The 16182-nt window shown below is 40.4% G+C and overlaps 1 protein-coding gene across 1 annotated transcript in view; it reads left to right on the top strand.

The window, feature by feature from the left end:
• PTPRT (protein tyrosine phosphatase receptor type T) overlaps positions 1-16182 on the top strand; it is a 585629-nt gene that overhangs the window by 405710 nt on the left and 163737 nt on the right. The window contains exons 8-9 of the mRNA XM_060277267.1: positions 11521-11817; positions 12129-12238. Of these exons, the coding sequence (XP_060133250.1) occupies positions 11521-11817; positions 12129-12238 (407 nt within the window). The remainder of the gene's footprint in view (positions 1-11520; positions 11818-12128; positions 12239-16182) is intronic.

The following is a 16182-nucleotide window of genomic DNA, read 5'->3' as shown; positions in this document are numbered from 1 at the left end:
CAGTTAAAAGTGGGAATTTAAAAAACATTCAAAACGAATTAAACTTATACAGTAAGCTAAAGACAGATTTAAACACATGTAACTTCTACATGTCTGGATAGGTATGCTTAAACACAAATATTTTAAGTAGGTGCCATAAAGAGTACAGTGATGGCAACAGCCTAATGTCAGTAGAAGAGTTATGAGAAATAGAGAGATTATGAGTGGAAATTGCACTGTATATATATAATCCATCACTATGTTATGCATGTCCATATGTGCACTCATGGTGAACAGTTGGTGAATACAGTATTTGAGTTTTACTGTACACAGTATCAAAATGCACACAGTAATATTGTATATTATTGCATTCATAATAATGTATCACCACTGACATCTGCAAGGGCTTTAGGTAACAATACCCTTCCTGTGATGATTTAAGCTGGTCACAAGCCAGCTCTCTCAGGTAGAACTGGGTGGCAAGAGTTTCCCTAACTTCCTAGCCTGGATGTTGCCACTGGATATGATTTGGGGATGAAAAGTGCTTCTGGGAAGGGACTGCTCCTCTGAAGTGAAACACAGCCACAAACTACCACAAATACTAGCATGTGCTGGAATTTGCTTTCTCCTCTCCTCTCCCGTTCCTTTATCCTCATGTGCCAAGGATCTTTAGATTGTGAGCCTGAGAGGCAGGTGCATCAAATTTTTGTAAGCTGCTCTGAGAACCTTTCAAAGAACAACACAGAAACTTTAATGTTTAAAAAGGTAAGATATGCACAAATGGGCTGTTGGGGTCATACAGCGAAAGCTTGCACGCTTTCTTTCTAATAGAAGACAGAAACAACAAGTAATGCAATTCAAAGCATGTTAGAAATAAGCCGCTTATAATTAGAATTAGAAGAGGAGAGCGCAAAATATGATCTGAAGCTCAACATCAAAAAAACTAAGATCATGGCCACTGGTCCCATCACCTCCTGGCAAATAGAAGGGGCAAATAGAAATGGAGGCAGTGAGAGATTTTACTTTCCTGGGCTCCATGATCACTGCAGATGGTGACAGCAGTCACAAAATTAAAAGACTGCTTCTTGGGAGAAAAGCGATGACAAACCTAGACAGCATCTTAAAAAGCAGAGACATCAACTTGCCGACAAAGGTCCGTATAGATAAAGCTATGGTTTTCCCAGTAGTGATTTATGGAAGTGAGAGCTGGACCATAAAGAAGGCTGATCGCCAAAGAATTGATGCTTTTGAATTATGGTGCTGGAGGAGACTCCTGAGAGTCCTGTGGACTGCAAGAAGATCAAACCTATCCATTTTTTTAGGAAATCAGCCCTGAGTGCTCACTGGAAGGGCAGATCCTGAAGCTGAGGCTCCAATACTTTGGCCACCTCATGAGAAGAAAAGACTGCCTGGAAAAGACCCTGATGTTGGGAAAGATTGAGGGCACAAGGAGATTGGGATGACAGAGGATGAGATAGTTGGACAGTGTTCTCAAAGATACTAACATGAGTTTGACCAAACTGTGGGAGGCAGTGGAAGACAGGAGTGCCTGGTGTGCTCTGGTCCATGGGGTCATGAAGAGTTGGACACAACTAAAGGACTAAACAACAACAACAATAATTTGTGTTAATCATTCTCACATACACATTCATCCTTTGTCTCGATCTGAAACTTGATTTTATAATCTCAGTCATCCTGGAGTTTAAGTATCTCTTAAATGGATGCTTTCCCTGTTCTTAAACATTCATGTGAATGTTGTTATCATAGACTCTAACCACATGATAACCACAGTTTTTAAGGGAGAGAAGCACATATGCAGATTCAGAATGTGTTGGGCTCAGGGCCGGATTTAGATTTGATGAGGCCCTAAACTATTTAAGGTAATTTATTTGTCCAACTGTCTTTTGTCAACAACAAATTGTTGTTGTTTTTTGTGCTGAATATATGCTATATGATAATTTATGGACCTAATAGGTATCTAAAGCCATTTCCACATAACAAAATATGTATTTTATCAAAGTAATTGTTGAACTGGAATACCGTGGTACCTTGGGTTACAAACACCTCGGGTTACAAACACTTTGGGTTACAGACTCTGCTAACCTGGAAGTAGTACCTCGGCTTAAGAACTTTACCTCAGGATGAGAACAGAAATTGCACGGTGGCGGCACAGCAGCAGCGGGAGGCCCCATTAGCTAAAGTGGTACCTCAGGTTAAGAACGGTTTCAGGTTAAGAACGGACCTCCAGAATGAATTAAGTTCGTAACCAGAGGTACAACTGTAATAATAGTGAAATACAATTAAGAAGTATATTTGGGGGGGGGGGGACAAGAGAGTGGGGCCCTAAGCTGTAGCTTGTTTAGCTTATACATAAATCCGGCATTGGTTGGGCTGAATGCGTGTTTGCTCTTCCACAGACATGTTGAAGGAGCAAATCCAGTAGAGATAATCCTTAAGGTACACATGTAAACAGCATTTATCTTCTGCATGGGGCTTTAGCTGCTCCAAACCGAGTTCCATTGGTTGATCTTATGAAAAACATCCCATAGATCATTGGCTTTCTGTTCACCACATGAACATGGATTGTGGCTTGGATGCATAATGAGGCAGCAAATCTGAGTAAATTATGACCAGGTTACATTTTGCAGAGGTCACAGAAAGCCAAAGAGAATGCAATTTTGTCTCCTTGTAATTACTTTTCTCTTCTAAATTACCTCTGTTATAAGAATTTTGAGGTCATATCTATATATATATAATAATGGTTCATAAAACATGTACATGAATGTACAGAAACATGTCTGAAGCAGCACAGGAAGACAGGCCTTTCTGACACCATTTTGACTCTCTCTGACCAGGTGTTCCTCTGCAAGGAAGAAGGGGGGTGGGGGGAACCTTCTCATTGTCTCAGGAATTAAAGTGATAATCCCTGGCATCCTGATACCTGACTGCCAGACAAAAGGGTGTGATTAACTTGGCTGGGAAACAGGGAAATGTAAATATCTCTCAATTTTGTTGATTAGGTTTTGGGGGCAGGGGGCAGGGTCCAGGATGCTCAGATTACTGCCACCAGACCTCCCCTTTCATGATGTACCTATGATGAATCTAGGGAGAGGGGTCTTGGGCTACACCCCTTCTGTGACATATGGATGATGCTTCTGGGGGGTGGGCTGAAACCAATTTCAAATTTCTTTTTAAGGGCAAGACATCTTTGTTTGGGGTTCCTTCCTTGTTCTCCTGTGTGAGAGGAAGGACCCTGTTGCAACAGCAAAAATAAAAGTGCCTTGCTTCGTACGTCCTGGTTTGGTCTCTGTTATTTGGTGGGCAGGAGACGCTTAAATTCGTCTGCTTGCCTGGATCCTTGAGCTCTCCCTGGGTCAAGATCCATTTCTCTGGGTTCATAGGAACCAGCTTAAATTTTACAACAATTTGGCGACCACTTCGGGGACCCAGTTTTGCCTTGAGCTCCGGGTTCACTGAGGAAGGGGAGCCCAGCGCGCCCTTGCCTCTTTTGCAGGGGGGTAAACCAACCTCAGGACCCGAGGCACTTGGTAGTAATTGAGAGTCCAAGCGGGACCCCCAGGACGAAGCAACGTTTAAAGGGACAAGGCTGTTTTTTCTTCAGGAACCAGTTGGAAGCTGGAGACAACGGGATTTGACTGAAAGGATCGGTCGTGAGTATTAAAAGGGGACACTTTGGGTGAGCTAAGAACCACAGCAACTAAAAATCTATTTCTCCGCTTGAACTATCCTTTTCTACTCTCCTCTTTGGACCTCAGTTGCAGCAAGGCTGCCAAGGCACGGGTATAAAGTAGAACTGAGGTGCAGGGCAACAGTCTTTACGTTAAACGCAGTGCTTAGAAAGACTGTCCCAGCTCCCTTCTGCCAAACTGAGCAGAAGTCTGAGCAAACTGTCGCCTTTTCTACCAATCTGGGAATCTGGCTATCCCAGCTCTGTTTCCTATTCCTCTGCTCTTAATCTTCGGGTGAAGACGCCCCCCTGCCATGGCGACCCATTGTTGGGTATGACCCATGACCAGGGAACGCAAGTGCACCCGTTCTTTTCCAACCTTTTATTCCTCAGTTCCGACCTGGCATTGCATAGGCAAGCGTTCAGTAGGATCTGAGTTTAGTGTGTAAGAGGCAGGGAAGTTGCTGTGGAACCCTCAGGCAATTGATGACCAGTGGGAGGGTTCCAATAGGGTTTTAGCTGCACCAGGCCGCCTAGTAGTTAGTGCACGCGAACGGCAGGCAGGAACACCACTAGGACGTGGGGGTGAGTCATAGACTCGGGAAGTTAAGAGTGTCCAGGAACAGGGTCGGGGACCCAGAACTGCAGTATAAAAAGACAGAAGTAAAATGGGTGCAACCCACTCTAAGGAATTCCTTTCCCAGACTCCCAACCGAGGCAAAGCACAGCTGAGGCTTGGCTCCGGTAAGGACTTTGAGGATGAAAGTCCACTCCAATTCGCTCTCTTAAATTGGCATAAAATCCCCGGGGCGGACAAGCTTGAAGGGAACCAATTGCAAAAACTTTGTAAGAAAAAAACATTGGGTCCGATTTACTATGGACCACCCAGATGAGGGGAAATGGCTACCAGGAGGTTCCTTTAACATACAGTGAATCTCCGCTTTAAAATTAACCCTGGTGAACTCTGAATGAGAAAAGTTTTGTGAGGAATCCTACAAAGTATGTTATGGTATAAAATTATATATGTTTGCATGTTACATGTTTGTGTTGTCTGTTAAGTGTATGTGCGTCTGTTCCTTGTGTCTGCTATAGTTCATTGTTCCCCTTAAAGTAAATGAGAGATGTAATCCAGGTTTAGGAAATTAGGGGTTTGTGTTTAGAATTTGGCCATGACACCCACAGACTGCCTTTTTTAAGCATGCATAGTTTAAAATAATATAATAATAATGCAAGCTTGCTTAAATAATCTTATGTAAGGGCTTGATCAACCCAAAAACATGGCAAATATTTAAAAGAGTGGAGGTAGTGTGTAAAGGTTTGTTTTAAAGAGGCTGTAGAAGGCCATTTTTTTCCTCTCCAAAAAAAAAAAAAGGGGGGGGGCAGGATGAAGGAAAATAAAGAGTAGTAAGTTTGAAAATGCTTGCTCAATGCTTTGAAAATATTTTGAAACTTGAAAATGTTCACTTCATGAGGTGTGCAAATGTTTGTTATTGAGAGAGGCTCTAAAAGGGAGTCTTCCTCCAAGTGACTAGAGGAATATTGACTAAAGGAAAATTGAACAGCTATTCCAATAAAGGTGATTTGTTTGTCAAAAAAGTAGAGCTTCCATAGCCAGGAATTGTCTATCTGAGTCTAGTTTTAACTTCAATTGTGTTGGATAGAAGGGTTATTGTTGGGCTCCTAATATCAGTCTCTTAAGGAAAAAACTCATCTGCTAAAGGGTTCTGTATAAAGTTGGTATTTTCATTCAAATCTTGTGAATCCTGTATCTTAGAGGGTTAGACTAAATGACCTCAGGGTCCCTTCTAACCCCCATTTTAGAGCTATGTGAAAGGCAATGTGTCTGATGTGGTGATGGGTTGAAATTCAGCCCAGCTCTGCTTTCTGGCAAGGAAAGATTATTGGTTTTCAGAGTTGGAACAAGAGTGTAATTGTTGTTTTTATGGAGTGATTATATAAGTTTTTATCACTTTCTCTATTAAGGTTTAAAGTCTAAGCACATATGAAAGTCTTGAACATTTCCCAATCTTTCTCTAGAGAGTAAAAGAGGGGTGTATGTGCATACCTACCCCTTTCTGTACAGAAAGGGGGAGCGGGAAGGGAAAAGGGAGATTGTAACCTTGAAATGTTTGTTTGTGAACTCACAATATTTAAGGTCTGTGTCACAAGGGAGCCATGTGCTCTGTATGTAATGTTTCACCATGTGACTATGGAATATGGTGTTCCTTCTAGGGAAATGTTATTAAAAGTAGAGGCTCCATAGCCAGCAAATGTCTATCTGAGTCACTTTAACCTTGATTCAAATGGACAGAATGGTTTTAGTAAGGAAGTAAATTCCCTCTTAAACTGTTTATCCAATCTTAAGGTTTGCTAAAGGCTTCTATATAACGTTGGTACTTTTAATCTTCCCCTTCCTTATTTTTCCCTTAGTACACACATGTGCTTCCGTGATAGGGCATAGCCTGTGTTTCCTTCCCAGTCAGGCGTCTGTACTCAAATGTATGTGTATCCTAAGGGCAGTGATAGTGTTGAGATCCCCATATTTCAGAAGGGGTGGACTAGATTACTCAAGATCCCTTCCAACCCTTTCCAAACTTGCAAAAAGGAGGGAGAGAAAATGTGTTTGTAAGCACTGAAAAGTGAGTTTAAACCCTGGTGGTATAGTGAAATGGCCTGAATTCAGTCAAGCATTACTCTTTGGTGGAGAAGGATGGAAAGATAGATTTTTAAAGTTTGGCATGAAGAGTTTGAGGTGCCATTCAGAAAGAGGTAGAGATGGTATATCATGCATTGAAAATGAATGTCTGGTGTTATTTTTTCCACCATATTGTCAGCTATTTTTTTTAACTGCAAAACTCCAGCCAACAGTTCAAGCACATACAAATTCATAATCAAGCAGAATGAGCCTTGACCATCCCTGTAAATAAAGGGCCAGAAAATTTTGTCTGGAATTGGTAAGGCTGAAAATCAACAAGAATGCAAATGATTTTATGAATTCTGGCTCTATGACCATATTACCCATAGATAAGGGGGCAGAGAATTTAGTCTGCCATGGCTGTAATAAATTAATTAAAAACAAACAAACAAACGAAAACATTTGCAATTACGAATTCACCCCGAACCCTGTAGATAAAGGGGGCAAATCAAGATTTATTTTGCCTGGGGTATGAGATGTTTTGCCTGGGGTATGAGATGTTTATATAGTACAGTAAACATGGCTAATCAGTGCCATGTCTTCATTAAGGAGTTTAATTTGACCAAACTTTTCTTGCAGCTTTCTGGTGAAAATATTGGGTTGCCTGGATATTGAAGTTTTATATATTTAAAGTTTAAGATTTATAAGCCTGCTTCCTAAGCAGCAAGGAACAGGAAATAAGAGGTGTCAGAAATATCTCAGGACACAAAAGCTAAAGAAATGGATTTAAACTGACCAAAGAATTTAATTTCACCACTTTTGTTGCTGGTTTGGTGGAAGTGTAAATTGCTGGGTTTCTGTGTAAAATCTAACCCTATTTTAAAATCTACTCTTTCCCCTTCCCTTCCTTTATTCAGATGGTAATTTTGTCAAGAGGTGCAGCACCTTAAAAAATGGTATAATAGACTGCCGAATCATGAACTCTGTACATGCACAGAGGCTATGTCAGCTTGAAGAGGAAAATAGAGGAGAAAAATGAGGTTTTAACTAAGGGGCGAAGAAGTAATTTCTTAATGTAAAGCTCTGAACCACTGAGGGAAAACAACCTCATGTGTGTTACTGGTCCATCAAGGTTAAGTGGTTGCCAAGTTCCAAAAATCTCTAACATGCCAGATTCTTTCCACAGGTATAAATAGCAGAGTACTACTATAAGTCTGTCTCTTGAGTAGTTTATAAATTAATTAAGAGGTTCAAGGTTATGCTTTGCACATGAAACTTAAATTTAAATTTCCTTATGTGTCTTTGACTCCAGGGGGTCACTTGAGAAAACAAAAGGGTCAAGTGTTGGACCATCATTCCAAATCTAATATGCAAAATTCTTTCCAGAGGTAAATATCTCAGCACTCCCACTTTGAGTTCATCGCTTGAGTACTTTCATCGCTTGAGTACTTTTTGTTGTTGTTTGTTTCCCCTTTCAACAGGATACTGATTGTGATTTTAGTCAAGGGCTTAGAAAAAACTCCAGACTATGCAAACCAAGGGTCTGCTCCCCCTTTCCAATGGGTATTCAGGAAGCACCTTCAGATATTTATCTCGCATTTGCATTTCACCCCAAGCATTAACTCCTGCATAACCTCCCCCCTTGCAAAGTTCCAACCTAACATGCAAAAATTATTCTCACAGCTTTCCCAGGAAGAACATTTCTAAAGGATATGTGAACCTTTAAGAAGACTAAACCCCAGTAACAAGTGTTATTTTTTCCTTTCTCCCACAGCAAAAAAAAAAAAAAAAAAAAAAGGGGGGGGTAGTGAAGAGATACAAACAGTAATTTCTTTCCTTACAGTCTGCAAAACGAGCTTAAATCCCTGCTGTATTAGTTTACTTCCCGCTATAGTTTTATATATTTCCTTTACTTTGATGCTTCTCTTTAGGTTGCAAATAATCTGCTTTCATTTATTAAATCAGTTTTTCCATTATGTCTATGAAATTAATCTAACCATACTTGTACAACTTTAGATTGCTACTCTTTATTTTCATTTGAGATGCTCATTATTAGAAATTGTGTGTTTTAGCATTTATTTATTTATTTTGGTTCCTCATATGTCAGTGTTTTGTTTTGTTATATTTTGGGGCATGTCCACCAGTCCATCACGTGGAATTCAGCAGTAATTAAATAACTATGATCTTATATTCTTTGCAGCTTCCCAAGAAGAAATTTCTAGAATATTCTCCCCTTTCTTGACTATTGATCATTATTATACTATTTATCATTATTATTTTTTAACTAATTATATCTTCAGGCCCCAACCCCCTGCAGGCCTATTTTCAAAAGGATGTTTTACAGGAAACCAAATTGACATTTTATCTCTTTGATCACAACCTAAGAAGGAGGACCTAGAAAGCTATAACGTTTCAGCAAGGTTAGAAGTGCTGTTATAGAAGTACTGTTAACTTCCTCCCAGTGACTCGAAGGCAGACAAGAAAACCCCCTTGTTGGAGATACATGCAAAAGCAGCAAGAATTATCTCAAGTTCACCTGATTGCCTCAAGATATACAAATGCCGTATAATTAATAATTTGAAGGTTTTGTGCATTATGTGTTATATAGGAATACTGAAATGTGTCAAATGACTTTGGGACAAAGGGGGAAAGTGAATTGCAAGGACATTCTCTCTCCTTGACCTCAAGACTCTGTGCCCTAGGATTTAAAAGCAGCCGGAATTGTCTCAAGATCATGATGGCCTCAAGACATACAACTGATATATGATTATGTTTTATGTTGTGTGATATTCGACAGAAACATTGAACTATGTCTGACAGTATGTTATTTCCACAAGGAAGGGGGTGTGTGAACCAATTTTGTGTTTAATTGTTTTTTATGTTTAATGTATAGTGTCCCAATGTTGTTGTTTTTTGGATTATTGCCATGCATTGTATGCCTTTTAGGATCAGGATATTGCATAGTCCAGTATTTAGATTAAGATCAATTTATGACCACATTTTCTTGTCCCACCTGGCACTCTGCAGTGTGCCAGCCTTCTTACACAATTTTAGATTGTTTTAAATCATTTTACCAAGAATAAGCCCCAAGATCCATGAAACACCAGATAAATGAAGGTATTTATGTCTTGATTTAACAGGAATGATCCCTTTTAGAGTTAAAATTGACTAATTTGGACATGTTTTTTGGGGCTGTATAAATTTTAATTTGGCTTCAGTTCTAATTGGGCAAGTGTATCCAAGGTGCAAGTAGCTTTCTTCCTTTAAGAGCAACTGGGCAACTCCCTACAGTGCAAGGCCAGAGCCTATAATAAAGGCCCATAGAAAGCCCAAGGCAAAGGCATCTCTCTCATGACATGTCCAAACCTGTGGCAGCTATGGTGAGTGCCAGGCGACATGGTCAATATGAAAGCCCTAAGGGGATTCACCAGGGATTGTTGCTGTTGTGCCACGATGGAGGTGTGCAACCAGAGGAGAGCTAGCTTTTGACACCTGAAGAACACACAAAAGGGTAAACAAGCAAACTGCACTTTCCAGTCAATATTGGTGGACCATCCTGTTAAGTGTAATACATAGACCATTTTTGAGAAATGCTTCTCCCAAAGTACTAAAACAACACATCTGGTTATTCTTTTGTGGGGCAACAATTTTTAAGAAAAATTATAGCCCCAAATGGGGGATTGTTATAAGAATTTTGAGGTCATATCTATATATATATAATAATGGTTCATAAAACATGTACATGAATGTACAGAAACATGTCTGAAGCAGCACAGGAAGACAGGCCTTTCTGACACCATTTTGACTCTCTCTGACCAGGTGTTCCTCTGCAAGGAAGAAGGGGGGTGGGGGGAACCTTCTCATTGTCTCAGGAATTAAAGTGATAATCCCTGGCATCCTGATACCTGACTGCCAGACAAAAGGGTGTGATTAACTTGGCTGGGAAACAGGGAAATGTAAATATCTCTCAATTTTGTTGATTAGGTTTTGGGGGCAGGGGGCAGGGTCCAGGATGCTCAGATTACTGCCACCAGACCTCCCCTTTCATGATGTACCTATGATGAATCTAGGGAGAGGGGTCTTGGGCTACACCCCTTCTGTGACATATGGATGATGCTTCTGGGGGGTGGGCTGAAACCAATTTCAAATTTCTTTTTAAGGGCAAGACATCTTTGTTTGGGGTTCCTTCCTTGTTCTCCTGTGTGAGAGGAAGGACCCTGTTGCAACAGCAAAAATAAAAGTGCCTTGCTTCGTACGTCCTGGTTTGGTCTCTGTTATTTGGTGGGCAGGAGACGCTTAAATTCGTCTGCTTGCCTGGATCCTTGAGCTCTCCCTGGGTCAAGATCCATTTCTCTGGGTTCATAGGAACCAGCTTAAATTTTACAACACCTCCATACAAGAACGATGGCTGAAAAGCACCAGGACATCTATTTAAATGAGTTCAGTAGCCCTGTTAGTGTACACCAAACATTCTTAATGCACCTTAGTGCTGGAAGGAAACTATTTACCTAATCCAAACAACAATGTTATAAGGACTGGAGAAGATTCACTGTGCTAATACAGGTATGTCTGCAGATGATATGTCTGCATAGGCTTCACGGAATGAGTCAAGCAACACATTACACGGTCATTGTCATTTCTTCAAAGCATTTTGCACACATTGTTGTAGAAACAATAGGAGTGTTGTGAAGTTAAAAATACATTTCTGGTATTAAAAGTTTTCTGCATCTTCATACTAGTGATATTAGTCATCTGTTACTGGTCATGGTACAGGTATGAAATTTTGCTTTCTGCTAGTGTTGTTTTATTACACATTGTATGCTTCTCATTATTTTGTACACTGCTTCAAGATTTTTGTACATTAAACTGTTTTATAATATAAATTCATGATTCCCCTGAGAGTACCCAAGACGTTTTGATCCCTGACGAAGAAATTCAAATGGCAACTTCTGTGGTACAAAAATATAATAAGTGACATTATTGACCATTCGTTGACCCAGGCAATCCCGTCCTATGAGTCCTTCAGCTTTTCTTCCCTATAATTAATTGTGTCCCTGACCAAAATAACTGAGTTTTTCATCAGGTACTTAAATAGAACAACTATTATTTATTTAAGTAAACTTAACTTATTTCTACCAGCAAACTTAGCATATGAGAAGAGAGAAAGGTGTACCTTTTGGATGCCTACTTACCTAAAAACCGCATGCTTGCTCCACAGATCCTGTACATGGTCCACAGAATGTGGAGGTTGTTGACATCCGATCACGTCAGCTGACCTTGCAGTGGGAGCCCTTCGGATATGCTGTGACTCGTTGCCACAGCTATAACCTGACAGTCCATTATCAGTATGTGTTCAACCAGCAGAAATATGAGGCGGAGGAACTAATTCAGACGTCATCACACTATACTTTGCGGGGACTGCGCCCTTTCATGACTATCCGACTGAGGTTGGCTCTTTCAAACCCAGAGGGCAAGATGGAGAGTGAAGAGCTGGTAGTTCAAACTGAGGAGGATGGTAAGGAAAAAAGAAAGCGCTAATGACTTAAAATGTTAAAATGGTTGAAAACACAAGTTGTGACTATCAGTGTGTACACATGCACACACGCAGACAGCCACAAAAATGCAAAGGAGGCAAATTATTATTATTATTATTATTATTATTATTATTATTAATATTTCTATCACAATCTTGCAACTAGCCTGAATGCCCTATTTAAGTAGATGACCTAAACAATTCTGAATACTTCTTTCTTGTGGGTGAAAATTTTAGAAGAAGAAGGTATAAGTATTGTAAAAAATAACTGCTTTTTCTCATGTCCTTCCTAGTTCCTGGACCTGTTCCCCTTGAATCGATTCAGGGTGGACCTTTTGAAGAAAAGATCTACGTTCAGTGGAAGCCACCAAATGAGACTAATGGGATAATTACACTCTATGAGGTAAGGGGAATTGATTGTTAGATGATGCAAGATGTACTTCCTCCATCTGTGGTGAATGTGGGGTAGATGCCTACTAGTATGTCATAGATCCACTATCTTGTTACATCACATATGAACCTGTACTACTGATGAAGCCCAGGATGGCGAAACAAGGTTAATATTCCGGAAATCCTTGTCTTTGGGAAAGGATTCTGTGGAACTGTAACTACTAGTTATGTGGATTGCTTGGACTTTATGAACAGATGCAGGTGAAATAGATACCAACACTTATTTGGACCTGATCCATGAACTGATTAGAGAATGAACTGATCCACTGGATCTTCTGCTTTTTCTATTGAATTTTATGATTTATTTCTGTTGAAATATATTATATGATACAGTGAATATTATACTTTATTTTGCAAGAGTTGAGCCGGTTACGTCTTGTGTGGTTATTAGGGAATCTTCAGGCCTGCAGACCACATCTAGTCATTTTACTTCTCACTGTAATTCCTTTGGTTCTCTAGGGAAAAACAAATATCCTCTTTTTGTATGAGTTGAGTTGTTGTTGGTAGAAATCCTTTCTGGGTTGGAAGCAACCCACAGTCCTTACAATATGTACTCTTGGCCTGCATACAGATTTCCCTGAGCTTTTCTGTTAAGTGAAATAATAGTCTTTTGGGATCATTATCCACATCATAATGGATAATGGCCATAGCAGAGAACTGGGGTTGGAGGGATGGGGTTGCCTGTGGGCAGGATATCATTATTACTTTAATTTTAATCCACTCTGAGAGTCCTGTGTGCTCAAGAGTGGGGTAATCATTACCAATATAAAACAGGGGAAGTGAAAAATCAGCAGTGTTGAGAAGGTAGCCAAATGAAGTTCATGAACTCTTGTACAAAACTTAGGTCCTGAACTCTGTATTATGACAGCAAGGGATTAAATGTGAATACTAAAATTCCATCTCGTTTCCTGCCTATAATTTTCTTGAAAGGCCCATTTGATGCATTGGGGAAAAAAAATCTTTTATGGTAGAATACGATTTTGCCTGTTGCATCTCATTTCAACCACTTCTATGACTATAGCAATTCTATCGGTTGTCTGTGCTGTAAAAACAGATGGCAGAGGGCTGGCTGTTTGCAGCAAGGTTAATGTGCTGAGCCTTTCACATCTGGAAACATGATTTTCAAAAGTGGTTTGGGTCAAAGTAAGAAATTGAGTTGAATAGTTTCAGCTGAGTCTCTGGTGGCTGTTTGCACTTGTCACTAAAAGGCTTCCACAATTTGTTCTTCCCCGCAATGTCTGGGCATAGGAAATCCTCAGCTACATGAGGCATTAGTGTTGAACATTTCAGCTGAGGCACATGGCAGATCGGTACATGGGAAATGGCTTGCAAATGAATTAAGACAATACTGTTTTGTTTCACTGGCATGACAGGTGTGTTGCAGATCCGAGCACGTGAAGGCAGATAATAAGCTGCACATTGAATCTTACCTCAGTGGAAACTGTTTTCTGGGAATTTGTATGATCTTGTGAGTTACTATGAAAATAAAAGAGCAGCAGTCACAATGAAAAATATAACACCTTGTAATTTTTAAGAGACAGCTTACCGTTTACACTGCCTGCAGGTACAGAAAACTGGAAGGAATTTCCCACTCCTGAAGTTACTTATCTGGCTGAACAGATACAGAGTGGGGGTGATGCATCATAAAAATCATTTTGGTTGATTCCACATAAGGCGTTTAATTGATAATGGTCATCATTTATTCATTCAGCTTGTTATAGAGCATCCAGATGAGATGGCTGAGAGTATGCACTGAACACAAATTTGGTTCAGGCTCTACTTCAGATCTCTTGGTTCACAGTGATTCCGAGATTTTTCCTGTTTGCGTGTATGTGTGTGTGTGTGTGTGTGTGTGTATGTACACACACACACACACACACACACACACACACAATTTTAAAAATAAATCATGCAATTATGGCCAAATTAATAATAAATGAATGAACAAGAAACTTCCCACACTGCAAATAAATAAGTTAGAAATAATCCACCACCAGGAAACAAGAAATTGATAATTAAAGCCATGTTGTGGCTGAAAAGGGAGGAAATATGTGGTTTGACAACTGTGCGTGTGTGGAGAGGAAATTCACCTCTTACTAGATTTCAGGTGGGGGAGCAAGGGACCTAGGTCATCATGAAACTCATCTCCCCTCCATTTCCCCCTTTCCTTTGCCCTTCAATCCCAGGCAAGACATTACTGATATCACCTATTTAAGGAGGCATTTCCTGCTTCCTGACGGTATCTTTAATTAATTCATTTTGTTTTATTTTTAGGGTAATTGCATAGCTGCATAATTATGATTATAACTTGTTTTTTTTAAAAAAATGAGCAATTTAATAGTACACTGTAGGGTCATGGCGGTGACCCTACAGTGTACAGAGTTGTGTCCTTAATGAATGAGCATTTGTTTTCCCCTGGCACTTACACTTACCTAGAAGTAAATCCTACTGAAAACTACCTTCTAAACATATATGATTAGTATAAAGCTGTATTGGGCAGATTTTCATGTGGTGCAGAAGTGAAGTGGTCACTCCCGTGAAGTTCATTCTTTGTTTGACAACCAGGAGAGGCAAAATACGTTAGAATGGAAGATTTGGAAGAGGGGAAGCTACTGCAGATATTTATCAACAATCCTGTCATTTGGGGCAGCCAAGGAAACCCAGACTGAAATACCCCCAATATTTCAGCTTCTAAATGCTAGTGGAACCATACAGTCCATGACCCACAAAAGCTGGTGGCTTGTTCTTTCCAGGACTGGCCCTTTCAATAGGCAGAATGATGCAGGCATCGATCATGATGGGTGCTGGTGGTTGGGTGGGTGTGTAGCACTCTCTGCTGCCTTGGTCATTTTCTTTGAGTCCCTATGTTGGAAAAGAGATGTGTGCCACATAAATTGCAGTGTGCCTCTTAAGCCTGGGACAAGGATATCTAAGGAAGTGTCTCACCCCCTTCTCAGATGCAGAACCGCTGAAAAGATCATATGCCTCAGAGTTGCACTCTGCTTTGTTGTTTTTGGAGTTTATATGGTTGATTTTATTGGTTTTTTTAAAAGAGTTTGTTGAGTGGATTTTATAATTTTTAGAACTTTTGTTTGTGTGTTCTGTTCTGTTTTTATTTTGTATACCACTTTGATGGTCTTATGTTGTCAAGCAGTCTATAAATTTGTATAATAATAGAGGTTCCGGTTTCCGCCTGCAGGAATGGCGGACCTGTTTTCCATCCCTCTGACCTTCGTAAGGAATTTGGCGGTTGCTAGGGGAGTAAATGGCAACCCCCTACCCTCTCCGGGGGTTACGGAGAGGGGCCGCTGGCCCGCGATGCCCCCAGACCCACTCCGACTGTTTATGGAGTGGGGGGAGCTTGGGCTGAAAAGCACTTACGAGGGCCAGGACTCCCGGACGCTAATCTGCATGGCGGGGATTTCCATGGTTAAAGAAGATAATTAGGCTTAAATCTATGGACATACTTCAGAAGGAGGGGAAGAAGCGCTGTTTACTGCTGAGAAATCTATGCTGCTGAGGGAGAGGAGTTAAAGGCTGTATATCATCTGGAAGAAGGATTGATGGGGACGGAGCGATAAGGGAATTGAGTTTTTTTTATTTTTATTCATATGAGTGACTTCGTACCTTCCCAGACGCGATGTCCTGGCTTGTTTGGAGTGAAAGAGAAGCAAAAGACTGTGTGAGTTGAACTTTATAAACTGTTGTTACTGAGCATATTTTTTAAAGATGTGGAGTTGCCGATGAGAAAAGCCCCCCCCCCCTAGTCGGACGGAAGGAGTCCTGGACGCGTTCGGAGGATTTATGAGCTGTGACGCACTTTGAATTAGAGCAGCGACCTGAAGCTAAGTTCAGCTATAGGGCAAGGAGATCCATTAATTTACCAAGAGTTTATGG

This window comes from Zootoca vivipara, chromosome 7, assembly GCF_963506605.1.
Source record: "Zootoca vivipara chromosome 7, rZooViv1.1, whole genome shotgun sequence".
Classification (NCBI taxonomy): Eukaryota; Metazoa; Chordata; class Lepidosauria; order Squamata; family Lacertidae; genus Zootoca; species Zootoca vivipara.
This window is presented reverse-complemented; position numbering and strand designations above follow the sequence as displayed.